Below are 22,644 nucleotides of genomic sequence, written 5' to 3' on the forward strand. Positions count from 1 at the left end.
TAAATAGCAAAATTACTGGTTTAGATTTGCCTTTTATTTAGTAAATCTATGAATATAAATATATATTTGGAGAATATGTTAAGTTAGGTGTCACTTACATTTCTTTCAATGTAATCTTGATCAGATTCTTATGAATTTACCCCGCCCATCTATTTTTGCATCCAAGTACAAAATGAAACTTGAAATAGGGGCTCATCTCATTGATATAACTTTAAACCATCTGCTTACATGTACATGTAAAAAATGCATGTACATGTAAAAAATGCAGAACAGGATATCTAGTTTGGAAAACAACCCCAGAGCCTGCTCACATGACATACGTTACAAGCTTCAACATCAAACAAGCATACCTTTACAAACTCTGTTGTCTTTTTTTTTTGTGTGTGTGCAAACATTTGCTGCTAACCCCCTGCTACTCTTGCTCACCAACAGTCCCACCATGTTGCTTTAAAAGGGTGGAAGAGTGGACTAATTTTGTCATTGCAGACATTTCAACATGTTACACCTGCAGTGCAGAACTTTTGTCTCCCCCTTCTGGCAGTGAGAGTAATCACAAAAACACTGTCATACTCGCTTACATCATAGGCTCCGATTTAACCTACACTGTAAAACGGTGGATACATTGCATTGACTGTCACACAACCCCCGCGAAATGACTCGTTTCACTATCAGAATTTGATTGCCGGAAGTTAGCCGCTTGGCCGGCGGAAGTCTCTGGTACGCAGCTCTAGCCATAGAGCAAGCGCGGGAATGTCAAACCCGACACCACGTTTAAGAACTTAAGGGCTTGAATATAGCGGACGTTCATTTATATGTAAAACTCCTGCACTGCATTTTATTAAGGTGAGCCAGTTTCAGGCTTCTGCTTTTGTGAATATTGGCTCTCTGGTGTGGCTAACAGTGCAGGACACTAACTTCACCTGAACCATCCTTAACAGTTTCACCTGTCCTTTTCCCCAGTTATAAGTTAGAAAGAAGTTGGAGCTGGCTGTTAGCTTTGGACCTCATATGCCGGACTTGAGTTCTTCACATCACTAAGGTAAGAATTATTAGCTAGCTGCTTGTGCTAACATTTAACTATACTATATGTATATCTTGGGAATCCTTGTCTTGGCTGTTTAGTTGGCATTTGTGTGTTTGGCAAGCTGCTGTCTGTCCCACTTCTATATGACTACCTGTGTCCAGTATTTGCTTCGGTATTGTGAATTAACTTGCTGAACTACTTTTTCTTTGGTTGTTTTGGTGACAAATAGATTAAGGTGCTGTCAGGGTGTTGACTCACAAACTGGTGAATTATGAATATTAGGTTGAGTGAATGTTGCTGTATGGGCTGAACTGGTTTATTACCCCTGGTTGTATCTGTTGTGTACAGTTTTCAGCCAAGCTTCAGAGAATATTTCAGTGAAAAGCAAAGTTTTGAAGTGTAAACTTCATCATCATAATTGCATCTTACGCCTGAGCAACTTTCACTTAAGATTTGAAAGGTTGTCTGCTCCAAACCATGAATTTTGTTATTGTAATATTTGTAGTCTGATGATGAGTGGCTGCATAGCTGAGGTTTCTTAGCCTGCAGTATCAGGAAGATTTCAGATTTGTTTTTTGTATTCTGTAATCTCAATGTAAATCAGTTCCAGGTGAGTTGGGTGATTTATTGGCTTTTACTTGCTCCTTTATGCGTATAAAGACTGTTTTTGGACTGACGTTCAGTGTATTAGATGAGTTCACTTTCCACTGGTTCCATTCAAAATATAATCGTAAACATGCAACCAAGGACTGTATGAATATTGACATTAATATGATAAACATAAAACAACCATTCACACGATGATGCTATAACATCAAGTCTATTTCCTCTCATATAAAGCAATATTTTTTGTGCTTAGGTAAGGAGATTTCCTTTTATACTATAAACCAAGTCCACTTTATAGCTTTGCAGTAAAGCATGTGAAATCACATCCTGATGCATGAAGGCATAATGGCATTACTCACACTTTCAGAGATTTGTAAAAATGTGTGGAATTCATATAGTTTGAGGTCGGTTTAAAATTTTGAACACGCCATAATACAGTAGATGCTCATGTCTCCGTAACAGCTCCTTCCTACTGTAATTAAATACTGTAGGGAGGATCAAGTTTGGAAATATAATGATTATCTTGACTTGCTGTATGCTTCTATAGACTGAGGCCAAAAAGATGACTTCATGTTGACTGTGCTTCTACAAGCAAGTAAAGAATGTTAAACAATGTTAAATGGTGCCTTTGGATATTGGGCCATGTCTACTTAAGTTAGAAAAATATGCATCATACTTTTTTTTTAACCAAGTATCAGTTGCTGCTGAAAATGTCTATCTTGCTCTTATAATAAAGGGGAATAACTTAAGCTTTTACCCAAAGCTCATTTAAATACATATGTTTCTGTTTTGTTTAACTGTGCCCAGTTAACATCCAATTGGTGCATAACAGAGAAATGTGTTAAAAGGATCATTTGCTCCAATCTGTCGAGCTGAGAAACATCTGTGTTTTAGAAATGAGTGGAAGATCATCTGTATGCTGGTTCTTTCTGTGTGTGTGCGTGTGTGCTACATGCTCTATGATAAACCTCTGAGCCACCTACACCTCTCTGCCACCAGCTGTGTGCTGTATAATAATCGCTTTTTGTGATACCATAACTGACAGCATAATATACCTTGCTGTTTGTTATTTCTTTGACGTACTACATGAGAAGTGAGAAGTGTGACATATCAGAGTGTGATTACAGTAAATATAGGAGACTTGCTGCCTTCTACATGGCATTTTACATCATATGTCTCCATGATGAATATGGTGGAAAATCTGATGCTTTAGGGAGACTGTCCTTAAACAAAAAAAATACCAGCTTCGGTCACTTGGTTGTGCGGATTATGACTGTTGTCTCTCAGACGTAAAGGTAGAAGTATAGTGTAACAGTGAAAAACCTCATACAGAGAAGGCTGTGGTGAATAGGTTTCCTGCTAACAGGTAACAGTGTTGTTTTGAGCACAATTGATCCTAAACCATAGTGCTGGCAGATTAGAAAAAAATAATAAATGATTAAATAAATTACCTTTTCTATTCAGAAAACCCTCATATGGTTCATATTGGAGGGTACTGGTGAATGACCTGTAGTTTGGAGGACTTGTTAGCTTTATAGCACAGAACAGGAAGAATGTGCTGTTAGTGGTAAATGATGGATACAAACAAAAACCAATGGAAACCTCGAACTAGCTAGCAAGCTGGCAAGGTATAGCCTCCTGATTTGTATCCGTTCCGAAAAAAACAACAACATAAATACAACCTTTCCAATCTGTTTTCACCAGCCAACCCCCAATTAAAGTAAGATAAAACATTCACAAACTATTCACTTAAGAATTTATTAGAATTTACAATTATTAAAGGAAAAGAAAAATGAAAAAAATAGTAATAGAAGGGAAAAAAAGAACAAATAAATTGAAGATCTGAGCAGCATTGAGTCTGACTGGCAGGATGCACTGCTGTTGTTCTATGTCTGGTTGGCTCCCTCTCCTCCTTCAGACAGATTTTCCCTCCTCCTTTTGTGGGGGGAGGTTTCACATGATTCTGACTCCTCCTCATCATCTCTCTTCCTCTTCGTGAGAGGGCTGACCCGGGATGTGCTGGCTGGGCTATTTTCTGGGTCGGGGAGTTCAGAGTCTTTAAAAAACCCAGATGTTTGTTAATTCACCAAGATAAAACTGGTAAAATATCTCACCATACAAAATACTGCAGACTCACTAAGTTTACTCCACTACTCAAAATGTGCTAATTAATTTTGATTAATCCATAGTGGATGAGCTTACTTTTGACGCTGTCTGTCAGCTCTTTATCCACATTTACGCAGATCCTCTTTGCTGGGGAGTTGTCAAAAGAGGTGCAAAGATCAGTGTCATCCCTCTTTCTTTTTTGCTGGAGTGACTTTGTCTCTGCTGGAACTGGATCCAGACACCCTGTCCGGCTTTTCTCTGCAGGGGAGGTGTCTGGAGTTCTGTGTTGATCAAAAAAATAGTTAAAATCTCTGGAAACTTAAAGCCAGGTATGCAGTTATTCACTTTGACATACACATACATGAGCGTGGTATTAATCTTCTGATCTAACTCTGACCCAAAATGTTGATCTGTTCCACTCAAATATTAAATGATCAGTACAGGGAGATATTTCAAACACCTACCTGTTGTCACAGTCAGCAGACTTGTCATCACCATCTCTCTTTCTTTTCTTTACTTGACTGCTTTCTCCACTGATGTCGGGGCAGATCCTCTTTGCTAGGGAGTTGTCAAAAGAGGTGCAAAGATCAGTGTCATCTCTCTTTCTTTTTTGCTGGGGTGACTTTGTCTCTGCTGGAACTGGATCCAGACATCCTGTACGGCTTTTCTTTGCAGGGGAGGTGTCTGGAGTTCTGTGTTGATCAAAAAAATAGGTTAAATCTCTGGAAACTTAAAGCCAGATATGTAGTTATTCACTTTGACATACATGAGCGTGGTATTAATCTTCTGATCTAGCCTAATTCTTGTCCAAAATGTTGATCTGTTCCACTCAAATATTAAATGATCAGTACAGGGAGATATTTCAAACACCTACCTGTTGTCACAGTCAGCAGACTTGTCAGCACCATCTCTCTTTCTTTTCTTTACTTGACTGCTTTCTCCACTGATGTCAGGGCAGATCCTCTTTGCTAGGGAGTTGTCAAAAGAGGTGCAAAGATCAGTGTCATCCCTCTTTCTTTTTTGCTGGAGTGACTTTTTCTCTGCTGGAACTGGATCCAGACATGCTGTCCGGCTTTTCTTTGCAGGGGAGGTGTCTGGAGTTCTGTGTTGATCAAAAAAATAGTTTAAATCTCCGGAAACTTAAAGCCAGGTATGCAGTTATTCACTTTGACATACACATACATGAGCGTGGTATTAATCTTCTGATCTAACTCTGACCCAAAATGTTGATCTGTTCCACTCAAATATTAAATGATCAGTACAGGGAGATATTTCAAACACCTACCTGTTGCCACAGTCAGCAGATTTGTCAGCACCATCTCTCTTTCTTTTCTTTACTTGACTGCTTTCTCCACTGATGTCAGGGCTCTGGGGCCGCTTCTCACCGCTAAGCCCAGCAGGGTGACCCTCATTGTTGACGCTGTGTTGGGCCGGACTGGCGGTGCTGTTGGATGTCCTGTCGTTCACGCACGTTTGCGACTCAGCCACATCCTCACCGTCATCCAAACTGAGACTCTGACAGACGCTCATCAGGTCCGAGCAGGATTGAACGCTTGAGGACAACCAGTCACTGAGTCAAACAACTTCCTCCATACACAGCAGCCCACATACACACACATCTAAGCACACACTTACTGCAGGCTGTTGTTAAAGCCTTCGAGGTGGGTCATTGTTATGAAAGGATGCTGAAGAATTTGGCTTGGTGTTATCCTTTCTGACATATCCACCTTCAGTAACCTTGTTAATAAATCAACAAAGCTCGCCCGGTCACATTGATCTGCTTCAGCATCTTCTCGTGAGAGTTCATATATCAGATTGTGCTGGATCGGAATGAAACAAAAATGGTAAGAAAATCTGAACTTGCATCATATGTCTATATGTTCAAGTTATAAAAGCTGATTTTATAACTTATGGCAACCTACCTCTAGCAGATCATTTAGGCTGTTAATGGTGCGTGGGGTGAAGATAAAATGTCGAGCTTCCAGTGATGACTAAAGAGAAGAAATGTTTGAGTCAGTGAATTTGTTCTAAATGCAGTTAATGGCACTAGCAGAAAAGAGGACAGTTTAAAGGAGAGATACAAAAATTGTTACAGATATTAGAAATGTAAGCACAGCTGCAGTAGATAACAGCCACTTAATATTACCTTAAATCTCCACTGGATTGGTGTCTGTCCTAAATACATAGCATTAAAATACTTAAGGGAATACAGTCCAGCACTGAGGAGATGATCTGGTGGCTTTCCAACAGTGTACACCATATGCCTCATCTGTCGACACAACACAATGTTACCTTATACTTTAAAGCTCATTTTATAACGTTTTGCAGTAGAATAAGCTTAATGGAAGTTAGATGACCTAAAAGTTAAAAGCATACTGATCTTGGGTGATTAGGCAATGTGTATTTTCACTTGCATTACTCTAGCTTGAAATGAGACTCATGGCTTGTCTCATTAAAAAAAAACCCTGTTTTCATAAGAAAATCCTAGAAATAAGTGATGATGCACTGGGAATATGGCATGTATCTTGCTATGCATAATGCAAAGACATTATGGCTGACATTGACTTTTTGCTGTGTTTTGAGTGTAAATCTGTTCAAGTGTACTACTGACCATGTCATACTCATCCTTGCCAGGGAACAGGACATTGCCCATAAACATTTCAGCGGCAATGCAGCCCAGAGACCAGATGTCAATAGCCTCGTTGAAGGGGGCTCCCAGCAGAATCTCTGGAGATCTTTGAAGAGGAAGAGAAAACATTACTGTGGTTAGAAAGACCAATTAAGAGGTAAACTCCTGCTCACTGTCTATAGTGGACTATCAATTTAATAAATGTAGTTTGGTGGTGTTCATTAGCAAGCCTGAGAGAGAATTGAGATGCCAGCTTGCAGGACTTCTTCCATTAAATAGTCAGTTACTTACCTGTACCACTGGGCCTGAAGAGTTGAACCCGGCATTGCCTCGGAAACCGGAAAGGCTAAGCCAAAGTCAATGACTTTGACTCTCAATGGCTGCCTTAGGTGATCCACCATCATAATATTGTCGAGCTTAAGATCGGCATGAACAATCCCTATGCTCGCTAGAAACTGCATCGCTGTAGCCAACTGAAATCACAAACAACATATGATATTATAATATGTTTGTCAGCTGTATTGCAGTGTTAATTTCATCAACAAACTACAACTTAACATATTTGTTGACACCACGGGGAAAATGTAGCTGTATGTAATTAAAATATACCTTGGCTAATGACACTTGTATGAACAGGTAAACACAGCTAGTTCCTACTTAAATAATCTCACAATAAACAACATGTGTAGCTATAATGACACTAATGATGACTGCAGAGTGTCATACGATTTTGAAGATCTCAAGATGTAAATTTATCTGTCACATTGTGATAAACTGGCATCTTGGCTGAACATAGTGCAAAAATCTATCCTTATTTTTATTTTACTCTTTAAATTGAGGTAAGATTTGTTGTGAAGGAAGTTCTAACTGGGATTTTGACAGAACTATAATTCATACGTACATCTAAAAAGACAGAGTACACCTTTCACCCTTCAGCCATTTTTCTATCTTAACACCCTACAATTCAGGGTTGTTGTTTTTTTCAAATTTAGTATTACAGAAAGAAACCTGTTGCAGAATGGGTCGGATCTCCTTCAGTTCAAGACACTCAGAAGGGCTTGTCTGCACGAATTGAAGAAGACTTATGTCCAGTTTCTCAAATTCAAGACAATAAAGTCCCTCGTAGGTGAAGGAGTCGATCCACCTAACGATGTTAAACTTGTTGGAGTTCAGCGATTGTATCTTTTTGAGGAGCGCTTCCTGTAGAATGTAAGAAATGTGTTTGGTATGAATGCAATTTGTTTTTAAAGCAATATATCAGTGAAACATTGATAAATGTTGTGTGGCACCTCATGCTTTGCCTCCTCAATGTGTCTTTCGTGTCTTATGAATTTCAGAGCCACCGTTTCATTGGTGGTTAAGTTCCTGCACTGGAGGACTTCTCCAAATGTACCGCACCCAAGGAACTTTTGCGCTTTGTAGTCTGAGGAGGCGGAGGAGAACAGGTCTCCTTCAGTGTCCTGGGTGTTATTATCTTCCATGTTGAAAGATTAAATCTGTGATTTCTCACACCTGAAAGGGAGGCAGAAAATAAGAAATATAGAAACACAAAGCTCAGTCTGGTATCATAGAGCTCGACAGTCAATGAAACACACACAGCCACAGGTTTACGTGCAGAGGGGAGATTCAACAGGCTCTGACAGGATAAATGGATATTTATCTATCTATTGTTTTACTTACTACCTTACAAATCTACCAAAAATGCAAAATCTATAGTTGAAACCAAATTAAGCTAAATTAAAGATCTTGCTAGAAATATCATTTGTCTATCATGACTACTAATATAAATACTGCCACTAAAATAAAGTTACATACATACTGTATATATTAAAAACAAACACACACTGCACAACAACCTAAACTGACTCTTAAATAAAAATTAGAACTAAATTACAAAAATCCACATAAAGAGGCTTTCTGATTTCTAATCTTTACCCCGACTGATTTTATGTTTTCCTGCTTTCGTTGAATTCATGATCACATCCCTGCTTGTCAATAACTGCTCAAACAAAACTAATTTGTATATTACCAGTATTTTATTTTCATCAGACTTAAAATAAATGATGTTAACATGAATAAATATATCTAAGCTGGATAAAGTAAGAAGTTAAAGATGAGGTGCAACTAATATTCATCTTGTTACTTCACTTTACAGTATCTACTTATCTGTATACGTCTGTATTTCCACTGTTACTTCAACACTATCTGTCCGTCAATTAATTATATTAGTTGTAAATAAAGTGGAATTAAATTCATGATTAACAGAGTTTATTTCATGTCTATATTACAACCAAGCATTCAAGAAAACCTTCCCTCAGAGAAGAGATTTTTCTGTGTTGTTTTTTTTTTTTCTTTTGGAAAAATTCAACTTACCAAACAGTCACTTCAGGTCACAGGTGATGTCGGGGGAGTTTTGTATCGAGTAAATACTGAATATAGAGTATTACTTTCGATAGAACGTGTTTCAAGGTTGTCTTTGAGATACGGCACCAACGAACAAGGTTGAAATGTCTCAACTGAGGCTTCAGTCTGTACAAATGAACCCTGGTTCTTATGATAGAATTCTGTTCCATTGTTGTCATAATTCCGATTCTAAATGCATGGAATGGAACCCTTCTACATCAACTCACAATGTACAGATGCACTGCAATGTGCCAAAAATCCTTTTACACCTACCTGTGGAGATTACATTCATAATATTTAACCAGAGGAGAACCTCTGGCAAAAACTGTGTTAGTGAATACAAGCCTTTCCTCTTTATTCACCACCATGATTTGAAAAACCGTGAAACACTGACATTCATAAGTAGATATCACTACTATTATGAAATATTTTCCTTTTAACAGACAGTTTTTATCTTTCAAAACATTTATTAAGCGATAGAATGATTAATAACTGAGTGGAAATACACTTTCTTGTATGTTACCGATAAAGAAAAGATCCAACTCCCCCACTGAATAACATGGAAGCATTTCAGATATATACAGTATTTATTGTAGCTTTTGCTGCCCTATACTCATCCTATGTAAATACAATAACAACAACCATACTTTAAGTTTGTGATCATATTTGTGTGTGTGTGTGTGTGTGTAAAGGGAGAGAAGTGGTGTCTGAAACAGATATGGGTGTGGCTGAAAGTTTGACCTTATAATTTTAGAATGGCTCCAATACAGCACTGCTCTCCCTGGTGGAGCGAACAGAGACTCGCTGATGGAGCTGTGGCCTTCTGCTCTAACTGGTCAGTCACATGTTCTCCCCTCTCTCTTTGAGACAAGAGATCGCTCCCATTGAGCTATTGTCCACTTTCCCTTCACACAAACTGAAAGAAGACGGAAGATAAATTAAATGGAAACCAAAAAGGGTCAAACATGCCCACTTTTAGATCTTGCACAGCGAGGGAATGAGCAATACACGCAAGAGTCACGGAATGCAGACCAAAACAAAATGGCCGCTATCCAAACCCTCAGCCTGTGCGACCAATTTCAATTTGCTGTAATATGTGGTTTTGAAATACCACAGCACTAATAAACACAAATTGAGGTCTTATGTGTATAATTACAACAGGCACTGAAGTGGAGTCTAATCAGTCTAGTTCTGAGAGTCATGCTTAAGGGATAGAAGAGTTATTCTTAAAGAGTGGAGATGCTGGATATTTGTTCCTGTTTTGCCTTCTTTGAATGTTACAGTTGCTCTATTTCAACACTGTATAATGTATATTCTGCTTGCAATTTATCCTATTGATGTGGTGTGTTTGTTTTGTTTGTTTAGGACTTCATCTGCTGCGTAAATTGAGAGCTGTATTTTATCCCTATTTGCTGTTTGCTACAACTCCTGCCTTTGTCTGTCAGAAATAATTCAGTATGGGTGTATTTTGCCATTACAAGAAGGTGGCTGGTTTTGATGCATTTGTCCTGTTGGACCCAAGTGCTTCCCTGATGGCAAAATGAGCCATACTCTTGAAAAAAGGAGAGAATGCACTTTAAAAATCAGACACGTTCCTGCCATTTGCACACATTTGTTCAAGGATTTGATTTCGTTGTGCCTGTAAAATCCTTGAACATTTCACTTGTCAAAATATTGAATGCTGTTTTTTTTTTTTTCTGAAAAGAGTGGCTTGGCTTCTCATGGAGAGGCACCGTTTTTCAATATGCAGGGCATGCCGTGTTTTAGCATAAAAAGGAATGAAACTTTAATGGCCGGTTTGAAAGCAGCCGCAGTGCTGCAGAGACTAGCACAAGATCATTTCACTGCATGAGACAGTAACACCGAGCTGTACCATCATTAACCTGTAACTGCATTCAGGAGGGTTTGCAAAGCTTCTTTTTAATCACAAATGTAATTGATTTTTAATACCTCCTTTTAATTATTGCTGGAATGTAGTATAAGGGTTTAATGCGGACTAATATAAAGAAGAACACGTCCTCAAATCACACACAATATGGTTTTAAAATCCTCTCTCTCTTTCCTTTTCAAACTCTGATGGGCACTCGGGTCGAACACACTCTGAGTTGCTATCCCAGCCTCATTGCAACATCTGGCAAGCACTTTAATGTGTCCTGGTTGCCATAGCAAATTCATCAAAGACACACTTTATCTGCTATAATGTATATTTGATCATACCTCTCTCAGCAAGGTGTCTGTTTATATTTCCTGTATGGCAACAAGAGACTTTATAATTACTGAGGTTAGCCTGTGGAAGGACATTATTTGTTGCTGCACACCAGCGCCAACTGTATTGTACACAGTTTTGTATAAAGAATGATTATATGTGTCTTATCTACTGAGGTGTGTGGCGCAACTAATACCCAAACCCCCTCTCAAATATTTGTTCAATATTCCCAGGAGACCCATAATCCAAATGTGCAGTCCAAGGGCTCTTGTGGGAGTAATAATACCCATGATCTTTATCTATGCCACACAGATCTCCCCCGTCTGAGGAGGAAAGAGGTTATCATTTCTCTTACATTTAAACACACCACTCATTTGTCCAGCCTGGAAATGCCAGTGATTTTCCAACAGGGAACAATGGAGTGTTTAAGAGCCCTTGCCTTTTGTGGGCAGCTGCAGCACGCACCATTAATGAGGATTGAATCTTAGAACTTACATATAGCCATTTATCCTCAATTTTTCATTGACTAAGGACCATTTGCAGAATCTCAGCAACAGAGACCAATTTTTGTTAAGTGAGAGGTATAATTAACTTGCATAAGGTGTCCTGGTATGTCAGAAATGTTCATGGATAATTACGGCATAATAGAAAATTGTTAAAAATAGATGCAGACTTCTTCTGTCTGAAGTGCCCTTTTATCAAAATGCCATAAAGCCAATCACCAACTGGGAGGGAACCCATTCATTGTCCTAATTTGTCTGCACAAGGACAGGCTGTTCCAAATCTGGATGGTAACTTGCTGTTTGGGCGACCTGTGGTCTTTGAGGTCAGGAAGAGCTGCAATTAGTGCCGCCTTTGCTTTTCTTCAGAGTATAGTGTAAGCAATAATTTGGAGCAGTATGACTTGTGCCCTCACTGTGTCGTGGTGGCACACTTGTTGTTCTAGAGGTGTGGTCTGGAGGTGAAAGTGAGAAAACCAGGGACTTGTCTGTGTAAACTACTTGGCAAATTGTTCGACATGGATCTGTGAAAGTAAATGTATTCAGAATTTTTCCTCCCTTAGTTAAGAGAGGCTCAGTCGACAACTTTTAAAGAGACTAAATTTGAAAAGGAACATTGGTGACCTTTTCCCACACATCTTACATTCCACAAATTATTTTCTACCAATTATTTTTGTATTTGGGTTTTTTTTGTAGTTGTACCATGAAGTTTTCTCTGGCTCTGTGGCTCCTTGCTTATATTCTCTCTGACAGTAAATTGTTGTCTGGGGACACTGAGCAGCCCTGCCATACCCCTCGGGGATGGACTGGCTGGGTCATTCATTAAAGTTTCAGTCTTTGCAGGGTAAAAATTTCAGAGAGAGGCAGACTGAGATTCAGGAGTGACCTTCTGCTTTTATCACACACAATACAGGGGAGTTAACTGAAGCCATTTGCCAGCCTTTGTGAACAGTCAGGATATGTAGCAGTTTGAGTAATATGAGGGCAAATAATGTAATATCTATAGTAATATAGAAGGGTAAAACTGTATGTGTGAATAGGCAAAGCTGCTCAGTATGTTTCCCAAGCCAAACCTTGCTAATGGACCTGGTGAACTGAAATGTAGGCTTGGAAGGGATGAAAGTATTGTTTTAAGAGGTGGCTGAGCTGGCATGTTAATGGGGCTTACTCTGGCTTTTTTCTACCTAGTCCATTTGATTTGTATAGGCCAATAACACAAATCGCACAATTTCCCACAGGGGCTTTCAATCTGTACAGCAATACATCATTTATCCTTAGACCCTGATGAGGTGGGATCCCTTTCCCAGGCTGGACAGACATGCAATAGATGTCGTGTGTACAGAACTGACCAGATAGCAAAAAATGGAAAGTACAAGATGACAAAATTATAGATAGATGATAACATATATGAAGAATCAGATCAGGAGGACGTCGAGCAACATCCAGGTGCCACTAATCAGCTTTGGTAAATTAGTAATGTCAGTTCTGTCAATCTTTCTCATCAGCTGACATTTCTCATAAAAAAAAGTCTATAAGCAAAATAGACACAGAACTGAGCTAAAACCCATTGTCATCGTTCGTTACTCAAATTGAACACCTGAGAGGATGGCTACATTATTGTAAGAATACTCTATTACAGCAGCTCAATAGTTTTATCAGTTTTACATTAGTCCCCAATGTGCTCAGAAAAAAAAATGAATTTGTAAATCTACAATTCCATAACAACAGGGCAAACTTCTTCTGCTGTAGATCGTATGATATGATAGGAAGCTCCGGCACAGCTAGTGAACGGGCCTTGTGGTGAGACCGTTTTCTCAACAATGCATTAATTTCTTCTTAAAAGACACAGACTGTTTCCTCCTAATATGGTGTAAAGTGTTTACACACGGTGGGACTTCTCCTATCTGCTCGAATATCACACAGGGTCTAATTAACATGTCTGGCCAGTAAATTGCCCTGCTCCCTCGCAACAGCAGTTTGGGCACTGTGATAAAAGACACAGAATGAACAAACTCAGCTGCTCAGCGTTAGTGCCTGCACAAACAGGGAAGATGGTCTGAAGCATAAAAGCAGTCCATAAAACACAAACCACTAAGTACACAGCTCAGCCCCACTTCCTCATTCAATTTTCCTTTGTGTCATTTGGGATCACACAAGATAATTGTTTAATGCAGCGTTTCACTAAACAAGGTGCTACGGCAAACAAATGAACAGTATGCGGTGATGTGTGTTATCCTCCTATTTTAGACCCATGTGTCTTTGGCAGTGGATATTCCCCCCCCTCTGGAATTTCCAGAAATCCAGGCGCTTCGTTTTGGAATTCTTAAACGTCTGCCTGGCAGCTGCTGGTGTTTCCAAGGCAACTGTGTGATTGGGAAAAGGGGATTTGAATGGTGGCTGTCAGCGAGGAAAATTGAGCACTGCCACAGGGATATATTTTACCCTGTGAGAGTTTACGTTAAATGTGGGTCAATCATAAGCTTCTATTAAGCCTTCACCCTGGTGAGGCGTATTCATTTGCATTTTGCTTGACTTGTCTGTATTCCATTAAGAGTGGTAGTGTGGTAGTGGTTTCTGGAGCTGCAATATAATGTGTGATGAATGTGTGACAGTACGAAACGGCGGGTAAATGAAGAGAGCTACCAGTGCTCGCAGGCTGATGGAGGCAAGCGGCATCCTGCACTTTTGCTTTCCTTTTGATCACTGTTCCTTGATCAGGCAGCGCATATAATGAACAATTTGATGACATGTGGAGGGTAAACAGAGAATGAGCAGCAGTAAGTAGTAGAGAACGGTAATGGTTTACATTAAGGAGCTCTTTCTCAACATGTGAATAAGGACTTAATAACAAATTGTTGACTAATGCTGTCATTATGGCTCCATTGTGTTCAGTCTGCCCTGAAAATCCAAATCTTATCAGAGCAATCATAATCATTTTACAGTATGTATCATAGCCAAAATTAGGCCCCAAAAAGTCACCATTACACTGTCATGTTGTCTATTCTATTAAATCTAATGTGGTATACTCTAATGACCGAATATAATTTAGACGACAGCAATATAATCTCATGAATTAGTAACATCTCTGTGACTAATGGCTTTCTTATTTATGTGTTATTTACTCGTATTTGGTTAATTTCCTCATAAGGGTTTCATTAAATGAATTGTGTCGCTGATTGAATACATTCAGCAAAGGCCTGATATTACATCTGAGAAGAACTGAAATAAAATTTCACAAAATTTAAATTCAGACAAGCACAGACAGGCTCTATCAGTCTGTTTAAAGATGTCACTTATGACACATTCGCAGTGTGCCTGTGATGTTATGAATATTTGATATACGTGCCGTATCTAATAGCAAGTTTCAAACCAGCACTTAATGGATATTTTTACAAAGGCATTACCAAACAGGCAGCGAGGAACATCTGCATATCAGATTGTAAAATATATGATTACGGATATTTTATAACTGTGCCATTAGTAGCCAGATTGTGTGAAGCATTATCGTAGGAAGAAGCCACACACAGGCACAATCAGTGTATCATGACATAGACATATGATTATACTGCTTTTATGCTTATTGCAGTGACTGTTGTGGTTGAGTACAAGTCCCTTTTTTTAGTATTGCTTGTTCATATATTTAGTTTCCACAGATTTTTTACAAAAAGCATATAGAATAATATACTAGATATGTACAAAAGTGCAGCATCATTGTTGTTCCTGAGAGAGGTGACTCTGGCAGGAGAGGGTAGATGATACTTGTTCATGTTCAGTGTGAAAATAATTGAGGTTGTCATATCACTTGGTTGTCATGGCAATCTGTTGAACGTCACACCAGGCCAGTTTTCTTCTCTTGTCACCGAAATGCTATTTTTGTCCGATCCGCTGAGATTCTGACCACGCTCGAGTGCCACAGGGGGGGGAAGTTTGTTCACCGATGAGGACAAAGCACTTGTGGAGAGGAAGAGTGACTGGGAGGTCGAGGGAACGCACTCACGCCGCCAGCCGGAGCTTTGCCTGTAGACATATACACATACAGGCTGCAGACACACACACACACACACACACGAATCCCAAAAGCATCAACGCTTTTGGTAATGAATACCGATCTGTTACTCTAAACGGGGTCTCCAGAGAAATGGTTGTTATGAATGAGGGGTTTGTGTGTGTATATATCTGTGTGTGTGTGTCCCAGTGTAAGCTCTTCACACAGGCTAAAACTTCCTCCCCAGTGGATATGGAGCAGTGAAGAGCCTGTCTGCTTACCTCAGCATTAACCCAGAGAGAAAGCAGGGACAGGCCCCACTGAGCTATGGATCCACTGCTGCTATTCATGGAAAGGACAGGATTGGATTTCTACCACCAAAGAGCCTCTCCGATCTTTTCTACAGTGGAGTTTTCACCATTAGAAAATGAATTGACCCAACTAACAAAGATGTTCACAAAACCGTAATTGGGCTTGAAGCTACAAGTTAAATATGACCTAGTGACTATGGAGACCTTTGTTGAACAAGAAGACTCAAGTACCATCCCGCATGTCAACACAGGTGCTAAACAAGCTTGATCCAACAGGCAAATTAACCGAAAAGATGTTTGTACTGCAGCCCACAGCCTTGTAGTGAACAAAGAATTCCTTTCAAATGTTTGCCAAAACCCCTATCGCACCGCTAAATTACTGTCATAGTTTTTTAAACACTACAAACAGATGTCACCCCAGGCAAACCAACACTCAGTCAAGCTGAAGCCATTAGTGCTGTAAGAGAAAGAAGACCTGAATGCAAGTGTAAACATGTGCAAACATCAGCAATGGTTAAGATTCAGCGAGGCTTAAATACTTGCCATAAAAAAAACCTCTTTTACTTTCATACATTGAATGGCTTCTGCTCTTCCTTTCCCCTCACTTTCTTTGTCTCTCCCTTTCACGCTTATATAACACTTTCAGCAAGAGATGGAAGCCTAAATTTAACTTAAGTCATATTAAGTAAAACAACTAAGTGAGTAAAAACAACTAAAAGTACATTAAATAGTAACCGCGCCCATTTACCACCAATAAAAACCTGTGAAAGGTTGTTTGAAAAGTAATGCATGGTTTTAATCTTGCCATACATGTGTACATTGCTTAATGGGTCATTATGTGCACATGGTTAAGCTCATTCCTTCTTAGCTAAGCTGAATAAAGCTTAAGTGTAGTATGGTACAATAATGGAAGGTTCAAAATGATTGTGTTAGTGTTGATGTCAGATCATATGTGTTTTAACAGTAAAACATGGCCTTTAAATTAATAACTGAAAGCATGTGAAATTAGAAAAAATATTAGTATTCAATAACGCTGACCTTAAATTGCTGAGTCGCAGCAAAATATATTTCATAAGTAGTCAATCATGAATATTCTCAACTTATTCTCTCTGGCTCTTTCTGTATAAAACAACAGTTTGGTTTCTTAAAAACCTCATAGCCTTGGCACTAGTGACAGCTTTTTACTCAACATGTGATTCACAGCTGAGGATATGTAATTATAAGTTTGTGTGGTAGCTGCTGTTCTTCTACACATCTAATTAAATCATGCAAATTAGACATTTCTGTGTGCGTCTGTAGTGCGCACAACACTTTGCCCAATAGCCACATGCAGCTTTATGAAATATGACCTTGCGCCACATTTCGGAGACGGCTTCTGTTTCAAAATGAGTCGAGGCGCAACAATGCAAATTTTGTAATGGTAATGATGAGGACTGTCATTATTGTGTGGTAATTGGCTGAGAATGTAGAAAGGGAAGTAATGAAAGAGAACATATTCAGAAAGTCACTTTCAAACCTTTACAGTTTTGTACAGTTGGTTACACATTTCTCTATACTGAGTTCACTTTTTCAAAACTCTTTGCATAGTTCTCTTCACCAACATATGGCTCAGCAGAACAGTTAATCTCACATCCAAAATGCACGAATGCAACCAAAACACCTCATACACATCTCAAGATCAAATCTAGCATTACGGTATGTATCACTATTATCTTTGAAGTAGCCTTTTTAAAGTTTTAGTATTTTTTGCATAACCCAAGATTTCATTACAATGAAATGAAATGAATGAAAAGACACATTTTAACTACATGGATTGTGCTACTGTACAGCAGTATATGTGGAAATGAATCAGAAATGCAATATAAAACAAACACACAGCATATATTCACTATAAACACATGTATAGGATAGCTACAGATATAGATATATAACAGTGCTAGTCAACCCTGTCTTCTGCATTTGGCCACAAATTCTCATCCACATTTCACCTTACTCTTGCAATACACCTGGGAAAGAGTCTTTTTTGCTCACTTGATCCATGCCTGGAAATTTTCTGCAGATATGTCGAGGCATCCAGCATTCATTGCACCCAGGAGAGACATCTGATCATGTCAATATGTCAATAGTGGTCATAAACTTTCCAGTTCCATGAAGGAAAATCATTTCTCTAAGGGTTTTTTTTATGTAGACATAGCAAATGTATTGAATCACATTCCAGTATACAGTAATTTTGTTTTATGTTGGTTTTAATCCATACATACATACAACAGTCATTGAATGCATTTTGTGTCAAACCAATTAAGTTATCTACAGTTTAGTCCACACTGACTGCTGTTGTCCTGCAGTTTTGAAAACTTTGTAAAGAGAGTGGGGAATAAATGTGAGTTTTTAGTTGTATGTGAGATGTATGTGATTTTAAATGGAACGTGATGGTTTGGATCCTCCAGAGGATTTACAGGCAGTTTGGTGTGACCGTGAGGTCACAAGCAGAGGAGGATTTAATCTGTCTAATTGGCCACAATGGCATTAAAACCATTGGCCTCATGGGGACTACTTTATGAAATTTGATGCTTGTACATTGAGACGTCCACTGCACAGTTACATTTACTGATTGCCAGTAAACACAGACACATGGGTGCATGTGTGCGCACGTGTGCAGCATGTACATGTATTGCACGCAGGCCTCTGTGGAACACGAGAAGGAACATCAAATCCTTGTTCAGCACACGTTAACATGACACGGACTCTGCAGGGAGTGAGACTCAGACATGGAAAAGCATGCCTCACTTTGTGATTGCAGCTGTGTCCAATTTGGGCCTGAAATAGGATATTGTCTCCTACACACTTTCTTTTAATTAAACGACTTCCTATTCCAGAGGACAGGGGAGGAACCAGAACAGACTGCGAAAAGATAGAGGAGCAAATTACAAAGAGTTCTCCTTACTTGAAATTCTACTTAGAGATGGGGATCAAAACATTTCCATGCCTTTAAAAAATAGCATTGTGTTCTGGCACACGAGCCGTCCGCTGTTAATCTGTTTGAACACAGAAGCGCTGTGGGATGCTGAGAATCCAGTGGGCTGGTTGATGAGGCAACAATTATTTGTTAAAAGCTTCTTGTCTTGTCTTTTAATGGTGAGAAATGGTTGCACAAATGCAAGCTGACAGAAATTGATCACGGTAAATACCTCAAAATGTAATCCCGCAGCCCCTCGGGAAGTGGTATGACCTCATGATGAAGTCAAATAAGGTTTTATTCAAAATGTGCTTCATGACAAAACTCGTACCCTTCAGAATTGTGCAGCTGTCAGCATTTGAACTGCATGGATATAATTTATGATTATACATTTTTCAGAATTGTTAAATGAAAAACAGATGAAAAGGCCGTTCACCAGAAGCTTAAGGACAACTTTGGACCGCTTACTGACATTTTTCAATCCTCAAATACAAGGGAAAACATTTAATAAAAGGATGAATAGGGTGAAGTTTTAAACATCCGCTCATCCGCCCTTTCCTTTAATGAATGCTTGTGTGGAATCAAATGCTAATGTCCTTCACACAGCCATTCATGAGGAGTCCTGCTGTTATTATACAGTTGTTATAATGCTCTCTGTATCATACTTGATTAATTTAAACCTATTTCACTGTGAGAAGACTATATGCTGAAGTGACGCACATTAGACAAGCTATTCAAGGACACTAATGCACTTTTGAGTGACTCAACCTGGACTATTTCCAGACTCCCCTTTAGGAACACAGTCCTCCCAATCTATCCTGCCATCTTCACGGCTGTGTTTTATCAGCTCCTCTATGCTGATAATCTTGTCTTTTTTGTCATCTGTACTCTTCCAGAGGCTCTAATGACACTTCACCTACTTGTGTTTGCTTTTATCTTCCGCAGATATGTCCAGGCATCCAAGGTATCAAGCATTTATTTCATCCAGGAGATGTATGTAATGTGATGTACATTTATCAGTTTTTAAAATAGTATTTGCAGTATACATGTGCAAAATGGACTGTAAATACAGAGTTTTGGTGGTGGTTGAGCTTGAATGAAGGTGCTATATATTCAATATTAATATAAATGTTTTGTTGTTTAGCTTGTATCCACGTTTCAGGCTGGTTTATACCCTTTTTTTTGGGCATTTTTGCCTTTATTGGATAGTGGGCAGTGAAGTGGCAGACAGGAAACAAGGGGCGAGAGAGATGGGTATGACATCCAACAAAAATCCCCGGCTGGAATCGAACCAGGGACGTTGCGGTTGTGTGGCAGTAACCATTCAGCTGCTGAGACGCTCCAGTTTATACCCTTTTAATATGTGTTTTTCATAGCTTTACAAGCAGAATTTATTTTCTGTACAGAAAGATAGAAGTGTCTCTCATTTTTTGATCCAGGGATTCAAAATGCTTGACAAACAAGGCAAACGATACCAATGATTATGAAGAAAAGACCTTTATATCTGACTTTTGACATCTATGTATGTTCATAGATTTGTTTTTCCTTATTTTGACCCTATACTGTATATCCCACATCGCCACATCCCGTAGTAAATCTAAAATATAGAATGTAAATGTAAAATTTCAGCAATATAAACAGCCTTAGACAACTAACTCTGTGTCTTGACAAGTCTATCTAAAGCAAGTGATGATATGTGTGTGGTTGTTTTTCAGCCAAATCACCTTGTCAAATGAAAGAGCAAGTCAAACTACTGTGAAGTTCTTCGGTGGAGCTGGCAGCCTTTCGCTACAAACAACTGAATCTGGTGAAAATTTTTGGCAAAGAGGAGAAAGTACAAGACATGTACTTACAACCACTCACACACTCACGTGAACACACCAGCGGTTGTCATTTTTGTGTGGAACATCTGACAGCCTGCGTGTCAGACTTCTCTCAGGGGAAAAAAGGGGCAGCGACAGATCAGGCAGCTACAGAAAGTCCTTGAAAAGAAAATCACTCTCACTTGGAAAAAATATTCAGTTTGTCTGAAATAAAAACTCTTGACACTTGTCATATCTGTAGACCTTCCTAGAAAAGTGCATAAAGAGATTAAAAGCAATTTGCAACTGAAAAACACTGGTACTGCACAAAATGATTAAAATATGATTAAAACAACCTTTTTCATAATTGTTTTTTCCCCTTTTTGATCGGCTGTACATATTCTACATTTACATAGCCATTCCCTGTGAGTTGGCTGACTATAATATGAATGATTTTATCCTTTCTACATTTATCCATCATCCGCCATTCACAAATCATCCCTGTTCCTTACTCTGCTTGTTTATTCATTGTTTTCATTATAATTTGTAGGATCTGTTAGGTCAGTCTTGCTGTTCCTTCCGACGTCTTTTGGGAATACTGGCTGAATTGTATTTTAAGAGGGAGCTTCCATCTGCCATTTTCTTTCCTATCTTTCAATTGTCTTATCACGTTGGATCTCAGTGTGTGTGCCCTGTGTATATAAACAGAACAGGGGCCCTTTGTCGGCTCTTTCCTGCTGTCAGCGGAATGTGTTGTTTTGGTCCCGCTGCTGATGTTTGCAGCCGCTGGATTCTGCCTGTTCTGTCACGGCTCTGGGTGGATTTAATCGACAGTGAATAACATACACACACACACACACACACACACACACATCTCCGGACTGGCATCACACAATGGGTTAGGGTGTTGATCGGTGCCTGTCTTCAACTAAGCACAAAAGCCGGTTTTGTGTCTTGCTGTGATAGAGGAAGCCACAGCATGTTCCTCATTGATAACACTGTATGGTGTAATGGAATCATTCATGGTGGATTTGATGCACGAATGTTTCACCAGCTGTTTTTATTGTCACATTGCGATGTATTGTAATGATCCCATTATGGGAAAATCAGATACATTTAATCCAAAACTGTGATATTGTCCTTGACATATGTTAGCTGTTATCCAAAGGACAGGCCAAAACCTTATTTAGCCCTGGCAGTCACACTGTTGATACTCTTCAGTGGCTGGTTACCATGGTAAGAAATAGACCAGGGCATTTACAGATTTGATCATGGTTGTATTACATGAACAGTACAGTAGTCTGATTGCTTGATTACCTGTCTGGTACATCGTGACTGGAGGATCACAAGCTCCAAACAGCAATGTACTGTAGGGCTGCAATTTATGATTATTTTAATTATCCATTAATCTGATCATTATTTTCTTGATTAATAGTTTTGTCTGTAAAATGTCTAAATATTGAAAAATGCCTATTATAATTTCCCACAGCCCAAGGTGACATTTCTTTGTTTGTTTTTTTGTCTGATGTCAACAGATATTCAATTTAGTATCATGTATGAGAAAGAAATGCATTACATCATCAACTTTTAGAGAATATTTTGTATTTTAGCCTTGGGAAAAAATGACTAAAGTGATTATTTGACTATCAAAATAGTTGCTGATTAATTTTCTGTTGATTGACTAATTGTTGCATCTCTACAGCAATGTAAAATGTTTGCCTTGTTGTTCAGATTTACCCATGCATTATTATTATTCCTCCCAAATGCAGTGTTAATCAGTCTTGTAATACTTATTGAGAACCGTCTTAAGTCTAGAAACACATTTTCACTACATATCATGGATAATCTGTTAAACTCCCCTCCCTAAAAATAAGGTTTAGGATTAGTCTGCATTAACCTCTGTAGATGTCCTGCTGTGTTGCATTGACTGGGGACAACTGCAGCTATTCATGTGGTTGGATTTGGTTCTTCATGCTGATTTTGTGTTTGTGTTTTCTCCTAATGCAGCACCATCTTGATTTAACACCTGACTTAACTGACTTTTACTTGCTTGACCGGCTTAGCGCCTGACCTGAGTTGGTGGTTTTGACTTCCTTTTCAGTGAATTCCCATCTGG

At 38.9% G+C, this 22,644-nt stretch overlaps 2 protein-coding genes and 1 long non-coding RNA gene across 4 annotated transcripts in view; 1 reads left to right on the forward strand and 2 right to left on the reverse strand.

Annotated features, from left to right (window-relative positions):
• Positions 1-455: 455 nt before the first annotated feature.
• On the reverse strand, positions 456-14,464 carry LOC122965531. Its single transcript, XR_006398245.1, has 3 exons — positions 14,454-14,464; positions 10,866-10,868; positions 456-778 (listed from the first exon to the last, which is right to left on the reverse strand). It is a non-coding gene; the product is annotated as an uncharacterized LOC122965531 (long non-coding RNA).
• Positions 802-22,644, forward strand: part of sash1a (SAM and SH3 domain containing 1a) — a 244,356-nt gene continuing 222,513 nt past the window's right edge. The window contains exons 1-2 of the mRNA XM_044329657.1: positions 802-843; positions 961-1,039. The gene's annotated coding sequence lies outside the window, so the exon portion shown is untranslated. The remainder of the gene's footprint in view (positions 844-960; positions 1,040-22,644) is intronic.
• Positions 3,379-8,981, reverse strand: LOC122965529 (homeodomain-interacting protein kinase 2-like). 2 transcript variants are annotated; one of them, XM_044329660.1, is made up of 13 exons: positions 8,739-8,981; positions 7,655-7,877; positions 7,374-7,565; positions 6,657-6,838; positions 6,348-6,471; positions 5,883-6,005; positions 5,659-5,727; positions 5,372-5,556; positions 5,022-5,288; positions 4,611-4,838; positions 4,201-4,428; positions 3,833-4,017; positions 3,379-3,686 (listed from the first exon to the last, which is right to left on the reverse strand). In XM_044329660.1, exons 2-13 carry the CDS (start codon positions 7,844-7,846, stop codon positions 3,517-3,519), a joined length of 2,145 nt encoding a protein of 714 aa, XP_044185595.1. In that variant the 5' UTR covers positions 7,847-7,877; positions 8,739-8,981; the 3' UTR covers positions 3,379-3,516. The 2 variants fall into 2 exon arrangements, with proteins under 2 accessions (XP_044185595.1, XP_044185596.1); XM_044329661.1 differs by lacking the exon at positions 8,739-8,981 and having other exon boundaries at positions 7,655-8,643.

Source organism: Thunnus albacares, chromosome 16, assembly GCF_914725855.1.
Source record: "Thunnus albacares chromosome 16, fThuAlb1.1, whole genome shotgun sequence".
NCBI classification, from domain to species: Eukaryota; Metazoa; Chordata; class Actinopteri; order Scombriformes; family Scombridae; genus Thunnus; species Thunnus albacares.